General features: G+C 36.3%; 1 protein-coding gene across 3 annotated transcripts in view; it reads left to right on the top strand.

Moving 5' to 3' along the window:
• Positions 1-10,702, top strand: part of LOC117182177 (F-box/LRR-repeat protein 7-like) — a 50,583-nt gene that overhangs the window by 4,480 nt on the left and 35,401 nt on the right. For all 3 annotated transcript variants that reach the window (XM_033375228.1, XM_033375229.1, XM_033375227.1), the window contains exon 2: positions 3,185-3,464. In XM_033375228.1, the coding sequence (XP_033231119.1) occupies positions 3,242-3,464 (223 nt within the window). In that variant the 5' untranslated portion in view covers positions 3,185-3,241. The remainder of the gene's footprint in view (positions 1-3,184; positions 3,465-10,702) is intronic.

Genomic DNA, 10,702 nt, shown 5'->3' with positions numbered 1-10,702 from the left:
GTTCTCCTGGTCCCTTTCTACCTCATCTTCCCCAGCCACTCTTTTCCTTTTTTCCTCCCCTTCACTGCTAGTCGCGCTTGCCTTTTTTTTGCCATTCGTCCAAACTTCTGTTCGAACCCGCGTTGCCTAGCTTGTTAAGGCATTGTAAATTTGAGGGCCTTCCCCGTTGCTTGCCCGTACCTGAATCCGCTACCCTCCCCACCCGTGTCGACTTCTCGGCACTTTCATCACCGCTGCTGTCACTGCGGTCAGCGTCACCCATCCCCCCACTTTCAATGCTTTCAGCAACGTCAGCTGTTGCAGCCACTACGGTTTTCTGCTCTGTGCGATCGTCCAGTAACTGTTGCCCTCTGGCGCCAGTTTGTGGACTTCGCGTCGTCGGCATCCTACCTTACCCAAAGCTCTGTGACGTTTCCCGCCTTTATTTCCTACCTCTTGCCCCCCTGACCAAGCAACTATTTTTTCACTCCTAACCTCAAAAACATCACACGCTCAAAATTTTCACTTCAAACCACTCACTTTCACCCTTCACACCTTTGCCTTCACTCAACCTTCTTCCTTTACACTCGATCTCCGCACTTTCTGCCTTTTCTGCATCCACTCACCCTTATTTCCTCCACCAAAGCCAAAAATACACCACTTGACAAAAAGAGTTCTTTCGTGATCGGTACCGGAAACGGAAGCCTGTATTAATGTATGTATTTCTTCTAATGAAAAATATAATTCCCTCAGTTCGAAAAAATAATTGTAAAACAGATATCAATTCGTTTTAATTTATAAATGATTATTTATGATCTCAGAATATAATTATTTCCCAATACATACTTGCTACAATGTGCAATATAAATGTACATAAGTACACTCCATAGGCAGATTTATTTTCATCGCGAGCATCTTATTAAGTTGCAATGCTTCGAAATCTTCCTCGGCCAACGCGGAGGCTAGAAACTGAGGGTAACTTTCGAGCGCAGTTGAGAAGGCGCCCAATTGAGAGGCAAATACTATATGCAAATTTGTGCATTCAATCTTGTACAAAAAAGCGTCAACGGCTTCTGTGTGAATTTTAATTTTTGAGGTACAGTGACCTTTTGAAACGACCTCTATTTTCACAGGGGTTTCATGATTTATTTGTGAAAATATTGCTTCTATATACAAAAAATTCTATAGACAAATTGTGTATTTCGTAAAAATTCAACTTTTTTGTGTACAGCGTTTTTTTAAAGCATTATTTTTCGAAAAAAATGGGGACACTAGTTTTTACGATGAAAAGAGAAAGTTCCATGTAGTTTTTCTAATTTATGAAGAAAGTTGTCGTTTAAAAAAATTCATTTTCATGACAGGCTTAAAGATCTTGAAAACTACAATTATTTTATTTTCAACATTTTTCTCTACAATTGTTTATTTATTATTTTTTTGTGTGAAGAATGTTTAGAAAACAATTTGAGATAATAATAAACAAGAATTTTTTACTTAACAGAAATCTATAGAGTGCGTATGAGTCAGTAAATTTAATTTGGAAAGAATAAAGGCAATTTGCCCAACAGTTTTTTGTAAGTAATTAATAACTTAAGTGATTCTGTGGGTCGTGATCATGTGACAACCGGCAAGTAACATTTTGACATGTCACATTGCGGCATGTCACATGTGTGGCAGATCACATTTGCGGGAGGTCAAAGTCGCGGCGAGTTATATTGTACCTTCTCTCATTTGGAAAAATTCGAAGCCACACAAAATATTATCAAAAAATAGTGGGGTGAATTATTTCTGAGACTTTTGCGATTTTGCTGTATTGTTTAAATTTGTCCAAATAATAGATGCCACGAATTTGATGATTCTTTAATATAACAGTTAATATAATGTATACGAATGTATTAATAAACTTAATTTTTAAAGAATAAAGACAATGTTTCCAATAGTTTTTCGCAACTCATTAATGAATTAATAACTTTGGTGCTTCTTTATTATATTAAAGAAACATAATTTGTCAGAAAAGAACCAAAGTTATTAAATCACTATATATGTGCGAAAAACTGTCAGGCATTAAAGAATAAATTTATTAACAAATGTACATTCTATTGATTTACATAATGCAGAAAAATCCTTGTTTAATATCATCTGAAATTATTTTCTGAACTTTTTTCACAAAAATACCAATAAGAACGAATGTAACAAATTTTTAAAAATCAAAACTGATTTTTTAGGAGCGTATTGATTGGATTGTTTTTCAGAATAAATGTGTGATTTGTTACGATTTACAGTTTTTTGCACAATATTTTGCTTTTAAATGCATACTTTTCAATTTATAGTTCGTTTTTTACCAAAACCATAAAAAATCTGTGTGATTTTTATTCTTCGTTGATTTTTTCGAGAAATAATGATTTCAATAAAAAATTCTGTACACAAAAAAGTTATATTTTTATGAAAATCACGATTGTTCTGTTGAATATTTTTTATATAAAATTAATATTTTTTCAAATAGATCATGAAACCCGTGAAAAGAGGGATCGTTTCAAAAAGTATCTGTCCCACAGGAATGAAAATGCACATAAAAGCCTCTGATGCTTTTTTTTGTATACGATTGAATCTATGAATGTTCATATAATATTTACATGTAGAGTTTAGATTACAGCAATTAAGTCGTTGAGAAAATGGTAAATTTGATGAGAAGCAGCTTCTAGTGATACAAATATTTATCTAAAAGAAAAAGAAAAGTTTAACTAAGATTATTTCCATGAAATATTTATTTAAATAAAATATAAAAGCGAGATCGCAGAACTTGATGATTAGAAATTCACAGCTCTCTCACGTTTAGAGAAGTTTAGTGGATTTATAAACAACTTTAAGGCTGGGCTAATTTTTTAAGTTGTTGATATACGTGTATGGTAAACATTTCCCGTAAAACTGCTTTCTAAAACGAATAAATATCAAATCTAATAATTCATTTTTGGGGTTTTTTGAGCACCTACTATTAGGAAAAAATCACCAGCTAAGTCGCTGACAAGTTCACAGAGAATTTTTGCTCGAATTAAAAAAATCTTTGGAATGGCCTGTATTATTTTAGATCCAAGACAGATATTTTTAAATTGTGAAAAATTGGTATAATATAGTTGGTAACATAATACACTAGTTTTTTTATATCTCTAGTTATATTTATTCAAGAATTATATTTGATATACGTTTATAGAGTCAGTGCTGGATGTTATACGAACACTTGATTAAATGAAAAGGAATCGACTTCATCATGAATAATTTTATCAAAGATTTTTTTTCCCTTTCGCCTGATAATGAAGTAACTGGTACCAGTCCTGAATCAAGAGCAATAAAAATGGCATTTAAAAACTCTGAAACTAGACTAGACCCTTTAGTAGCTCAAGGATTGAGTCCAATCGATAAATTGAATGATGACTGCCTGCGACTTGTTTTTCAGTATCTTCCAATTTTCGACAAAGTCAGGATTGAATCAGGTAAGATTTAAAACATTATTGAACTATCATAAAAAACTTAAGAACCAAACTCAATCCTTTGAAAAAAAAGAATTAAAAACTGAAAAACAAAATGAAAAAGGCGTTTTTGAATTTTAAATCATATAACTCGTACTGAAGTCGGAACTCAACGTGGAAAAAACTGAGAAGGTAAAATAGAAATTTGAACTTAAGTGAGGAAAACTGTAGTTGTTTTTAATTATAAAAATTTTACACAAGTATGCCCCCCCCCCCTATACTTTATTTTTTTTTAATATTTCAAAAACCCTCCTATCTTCACCCCTTCTAGCCCTCCACACCCATTCCTCTTACAACCTGCCTGGGAGCCCAAAGAATATTTGTGCCAAATTTGGTGCCAATTATCAAAAACGGGATTTTCATTAGCATCAGACACTTTAGGCCACATGATTTTATATATTTCAAAAACTGCCCCCCACCCTCACTCCATCATCCCTCAATATTCTTATGATCTGTCCGGGAGCTCAGAGAATATGTGTGAAAAATTTGATACCGATTGGTCGAAAACTGCGGCTGCCTCCCTCCCCCACCTGCCCCACTCCTTCGTATGCCTTCGTATGCATTGTTTGTTAAACAAAAGCTATGAGCAATTAGCGATTCGGCTTGTGATAGAAACCATTTCCAGTGTCTAATCTACATGTGTATAATTTTTCAAGTCGATCTATGCAACGGTGTGGACGGTGTCGAGCCTTAACGGAACAAATTTGAATTTTATGTAGTACATTACAAAGAAGACATTGAATAGGTACATATCCTTTTAAAAAGAATGTTTCAATTTTCTTACATATTTTTAAGTTACAGAAAAGTAGTAATGTTTTGAAATTAATAGTACTGCATTTTTAATAGATTTGCCCTTATTTTAATTAAAGAATAGAATGAAAATAAATGTTTTTGAAGTTTGACGTTCTTTAAAAACTGAGAGGATATTTTAAGGGATAGTAATTTTCATTTTGGGAATGCAGTTATACGAAATGGAGTGTATGAGCAGGCATGAGTTAGTGGAAACTACAAGAATGGAGAAGTCCTTCTAACCCCGATATGGGGGAATTTAGAGTATATCCCCATTGTGGCGATTCTCCGAAGGATAAAAAAACAAATTTGAATTTCATGGGCCAAATTTCAAGTGTACAGAGTTATTATTGAGGGCTGCAATTTTAAGAGCAATTGATAATATACTTGTTATAATCTCGGCTGTTTGTTTGGTAGCTTCATTCTTACTTATATTTCCCCCATTATTTCGGTTGTTAAAGGTGTGGCTTTTTTTTTATTAGGTCAACTTTAATGTCTTGAGAGGGTGGATTCCGAACAGCAGCAATTATGGGAAGGAAGTTAATCTCTGCAATGCGATGAGTTTCGGTAATAGGATTTTTAGTTTGATTTTCAGTCATTTTTTAGATTTCAGCTTATTTTCGGTCTTAGTCACGCGTGTTGAGGCTACTTTAGTGCTGTATAGCGTTTAAGTCTATAAGCCCGGTGAGCTTACGGGGGTTGCATGTTCTTGAGGGTGGACATTAAATGCCAAAATCAAGGGTGCACAAGGTATGCTGGGGGCAGTATCCTTAGCATTATCAGAAGAGTTGGAATTGTGTTTTTTAGTATTTTTAGTGGCGTTTCTAGATGATTTTTTAAATGCTGAGCAGCCTTTATAGTTGGATGGGTGATCTCCAGGACAGTTAGCGCAGGTTGCCGATGTTTCACGGCTTTTCTTGCAACTGGAACTCATATGTGTGCCCCCACAATTCACACAGCGTGGAGTGGCATGGCACATGGCAGAAACATGATGGAATCTCTGGTTTGTGAATAATTAAGAGGTTTCTTTGGGTTTAACGTAGGGCTCGACCGTTATTTTTAAGAAAGCGAGAGACTGGAGACGAAGAAGTTCTTTAGCCTGCGGTTCCCATCTGATTTTTGAATTAAAAGTTCTTTATTTACATAATATTTGTACATTGATGTGAAAGGAGCAGACATTCCATGCACCACATAATATTTATAATTATTGAGGCTCCTGTTTCTACGCAGAAACTTTATCCTATCAGTATTTAAATTGTGTTGATTTATTATATTTGGAATATAATTCTGTTAATTTCTGCTAAATTTATTGAGAGAAAATACTCATCAAAAACCCATATATTTATATATTCACCTTAAGAAATAAACTTAAAATCTAACGCAATATTTATAACGGAGATTTAAGAGGTGTTGAGGCATACCTATATGTAGATTAATATTTGATATGGCAATTTATGCTGTATTTTAAATGGCAGTTGTAACCTAGTTTGGACACGTGCATCCTGGAGTCCATCAAGATAGTCAATATGTTTTTCGTAGAAGTTTTTTTGTTAATCTAAAAAATTCCTCATAAGAGGCTGACATTGAGTTTTTTGGTGTACATATAGTAGAATTTTTATTTTTAAGATTAGCCCTTGCAATGATACGCAGGCATTTATTCTGCACTCTTTGAAACTTCGATATATTATTAGGACAGGTGCTACTCCAAATCGGAGCAGCGTGCAACATACCAGTTTTAATTATCATATTATATAGGATTAGTTTGTTCTTGATACTTAATTTACCCCTCCTGTAAATTAGGCAGTATAGTACCCCTATCATTTGAAAGGCTTTTCTTCTTGCGTTATTAATATGTTCGGTAAAGTTTAATTTTGAGTCCAGTAAGACCCCTAGATATTTGACGAAGTCCTTCATAAATACTATTTCATTTTCAACAAAAATGTCAGGAATTTTTTCCTTTCTAGTTTTCATAGTAAATATAATATACTCGGTTTTTTGCGCATTGACTTTTAATTTCCAAACTTTAAAGAATTCTAGAATTCGGTTGAAATATTTCTGTAGTTTAATGACAACCAATCTTTTGCTCCAGAATGCAGTGTAGATGGCCGTGTCATCCGCAAACAAAGCCAATTTAATTGTCTGCATTCTAGGGATATCATTGATATAATATAGAAATAGTATGGGGCCAAGAATAGAGCAGACATACTTCCATTGGCAGTCACAACAAACTTTCGATTGGTTAAATATTTTAGAACAATTTTTACAAGATATTTAGGTAGTTTCATTATATCAAGTTTATAGATAAGGCCTTCGTGCCAAACAGTGTCGAATGCCTTTTCGAGGTCCAATAGTACCATGGCAGTCAACATGTTGAGACAAAATTTCGTAGTAATATAATTAGTTACTCTAAGCAATTGTTGTTGTGTACTAAGCTGAGATCTAAATCCAAAGTGCCCAGTTACTATTCTTATATTATCTAGTTTTCTTTTTAATAACTGCAACAAGCTTATTTTTAATTTTTCGTACTTCATCAGAATATGAACTCTGCTAAATTTGTCTTAGTTTATGCCTGGTTTTGATTAGCTCTACCATGCTTTTAGTTAACGTTTTAATATTTGTGCTAGTTCCTCGAAGTGGGATAGCTTTATTCGTAGCATTATTAATGACATTGAGGAAACTATCAACACAGTTATCAACATCCGCACATGTTTTCAACGCAGAGTTTAATGTAAGATTTTCGTTTACATCCTTTGGGAACTTATTCCAATTAGTTGACTTGTAATTTCTATATTTTCTTATTTCTGTTTCAATATTTGACATGCGCTGGACTTAAATATTTACAGACAAGTAATCGGAGGGCAGCGCATTTACGACCTCTACTCTAATATCACAGAGAATATTTTCAATTAGACCAATATCCATCATGCTTGAAATACCATTATTAATTGGATACAGCGTGTAACCATCTGTTGCCAACATTTTAAGCATGTTTTGAAGAGCATATTCATAGAGGACTTTCCATCCTGAAGTCTAAACCCTGCAGTCTGAATTGCCTTAATGTTTAAAAGGTTCTTCAGTGTATTTGCCAATATAATATTTACAATATCTTTGACTAGTCTCAGCATCTTACCTATATCACATAAGTCAGTGAGCTTCTTAAATTCGATCATCAGCTGCTTCAATTCGCCTAGTGGTGAGTCTTGTTTGTCAGTCGGGCACGCTTGCGGGGTCCAGCTTCTCCTTTTTAGTGAGCTTCTTAAATTCGATCATCAGCTGCTTCAATTCGCCTAGTGGTGAGTCTTGTTTGTCAGTCGGGCACGCTTGCGGGGTCCAGCTTCTCCTTTTTTTTGTAGACGTCTGCTGAGGCACGGGATCAGCTCGCTTTAAAGGTGGGAGGTTTTGCCTCGAGCGTAGAGGCAGTGTCGTTAATTTCTTTTCAGGGACTGGGCCGTGTTTCCTCCTGTTCGTGATTTTTTGTAAGTGCTCTAGGTACTTAAAGCATTTAGAGTTGTTGGCCGCGTGCTGCTGCTTACAATTGGTACTTACAGGTGGTTTGTCTGTTGCTTTGTCATACTACGAGGTGAGATGTGGCCTAATGCATTTGATGCATTTGGGGCTGTTTCTGCAGTTCTGAGATCTGTGGCCAAACATCTGGCATCGGTAGCATTGTGTGACTCTTCTTAGGTTTCTGTGTCACCTTAAGTACACTTCCTGGGCGAAATTTTTTCACAGACTACTCCTTGGTTTTTAAGGTCCTCTGTTATTTCCTGTAGTGTAAGATTAGGTAGGTTGTTCAGTCTGTCCTTGATAGCATCATGGTCCTCTAATGTAGTGGCATGGACGGTCAACCCCGCAGATAAGTAGTTGAATTTGGTTTTTTTGGTGACTGTAAACTCGTTAATAAGTTTAACACCCTTCGCAGAACCTTCGTCAGCATCCTCGCCTTCACTTGATGTCTCGCTGTCATCATCCATGTTGTCACCATCCATTGCGAGGGCATTATATCTATTAGCCGTGGGTAGGCCTGGTTTGTCGTCATTTCTGGGCCTCTTAGGTGGCATCTTGGATAATTCTTTCTGCACAAGCGTACGGATGTGGGCCAACCGCCTTCATTTAACGCACCAAAACTTTCGATTCACTACCGGTACACAATATTAATAAGCACGAAGATGAAAAAGGGGGTGGGGATGAGGAAGTTACTCTCTGCAATGTGATGATTTTCGGTAATAGGTTTTTTAGATTGATTTTCAGTCTGTTTTTTAGCTTTCGGTTTATTTTCGGTCTTAATCATGGCATATGTCGGAGACATGGTGGAATCTCTGGCATGTAAAGCATTGTGAGGTTTCTTTGGGTTTAACGTAGGGTTCAACCTTAATTTTTAAGAACGCGAGAGACTAGAGATGAAGAAGTTCTTTAGCCTGCGGTGTGTTCGGAACCGTTACGAGAATCATGGGGATAGCTTTTTGAGTGTGTCGGTTTTTCATGGGACTAATTGAAGTGATCGTGTACCCTTCTTCTTCAAGTTCAGCAAGTACTGAATCTTCCGGGAACGATACAGGGATGTTTCTCGTCATGAGCTTAATACGGGGTGACTCTATGTTCTAGTACAAGTAGTACTCGAAATCTTGCTTCTCTAGGCTTGAGATAATTTGACGATAGCCATCTACAGACGAAACACGAACGGAGTAGACATCGGGGCCTATGTTATACACGACATGGTTATAACGGGCATAAAATTTTAAGATATCATGGAGGACTGTATAGGGATGATTAGCTTCAACCACGATTACATTAATGGGTGGGATTTTTACCGATACTGATTGTACGCGTGAATTTAAATTGGACGCGTTAATTTTTGAGCCTGGTGCTCCTGTATAGTCGGTTTTCTTTGAGGTTCTCGTCCTGATGCTATTACTTGCACTAGAAATGGAGTGAGAGATCGAACCTGAACCTGATGTTCTCCTACGCTTTCTTGTTGAAACACTGGTCCAGTCTCCGTCCATCCTTTCTTCGGCGTCTCTTCCTGTTAAGTCCGATGGCTGTTTACTTCCTCCTGGACTAGGAGGCATGTCTGCCACGGCCTCGCAGTGAGCAAAGTTTTTGTTTTTCTATTTTTCTTTTATCTATCAATTTGATGCGTCTGATAGACCAGAATCTATCAGTCTATCATGCGCATCAATCCTCCTTAATAAGCATATCTCGCGGACCTTACTTTTAAGGGCGCTTGAGCGGCGGCGCACTGTTCACGACGCAGCGAGTGGGAGTTCACTAGCGAGAATCGTTTTAGAGATGTTGCTGGAACGGGGTTTCGAGCGATTGGCTCGATCTCGACACACAGTATTCTGCGAGCAGCGGACAAACTGCTAAACCGCGCTTGCGCTGTGGGTTTCAATCAAGACTTAAGATTTTTATGGGGCTGCGCGATATGCAATTTATTCAAAGGGCTGGCACTTTGCAACAAAGTGGCGTTAACTGTTTTGGTAAAAAAATGATAAGCCTCGTGACTAAAAATTATTGGTAATAATTACTAATCTATTAACGAAGTTATGTGCTAAATGGCAGACGAAAAAATGGAAGACAACATAGGGGGCAGACTGTGATGAAGAGCGTGCCCTACCGATAGAAATCTTTGAGTATTCTCTAGCGAAATAGCCTAGCCCATTTGAGACTATAAGCAGAGTCGATTTGAAACAATTTAGTCTGAGAGATAGTCTGAGAGATTTGGGTCCTTTTCAAGGCCCTGTTAGTGGTCCTTTGAAGAGTGGTGCGACGGTAATATAATGTTTCTTTTGTGTTCCACACGTATCGGGCGGGCAGAGTTATTTACAGTAGTTGGCCGCCGCTAATCCGACTCTCCATTTTTAAAATTCTCTTCAAATTATTGACACTTTTTTTTAATTTAATGAATTTTCTCATGATACTTATTTATAATTATAACTTATATGCTAATATTCCATTTTCTAGTTGAATTCAAAAATGTTGTCTTTTTTGGCGTATCTCATTCCATGTACGAGAAACGTATTGATTCCAATTTTAAGCATTTTAAAAAAAATTAGATATCTGAAATCATCGAAACCCGTAGATTCCGAATTATTATGTTTTAGGGTTAGGCTGTTAACTATGAAATTTAAAAAAAAACTACTTCTAAATTTTAATCCGAAAGCTTAACAAAGGAATCTTGAGTGTCGGCTACGCTATTGATAAAGCACCTCTGCTTATTATTTATGATCGAATTCTTATTTCAATTTCAACCTGGACCTTTGAATATATCTACATGAGTGTCTGCGGAGAATTTCTCTGAGCCTCTCTGACCCTAGAGTATCTTTAGAATGTACTCACAGATTTCTTTCGGTAGGGTGGTCTCGATTGCGCTTAATGGCAGTTTATCTGCAATTAAAAACTATATATAAAAA

Source organism: Belonocnema kinseyi, chromosome 10 (genome assembly GCF_010883055.1).
Source record: "Belonocnema kinseyi isolate 2016_QV_RU_SX_M_011 chromosome 10, B_treatae_v1, whole genome shotgun sequence".
NCBI lineage: Eukaryota > Metazoa > Arthropoda > Insecta > Hymenoptera > Cynipidae > Belonocnema > Belonocnema kinseyi.
This window is presented reverse-complemented; position numbering and strand designations above follow the sequence as displayed.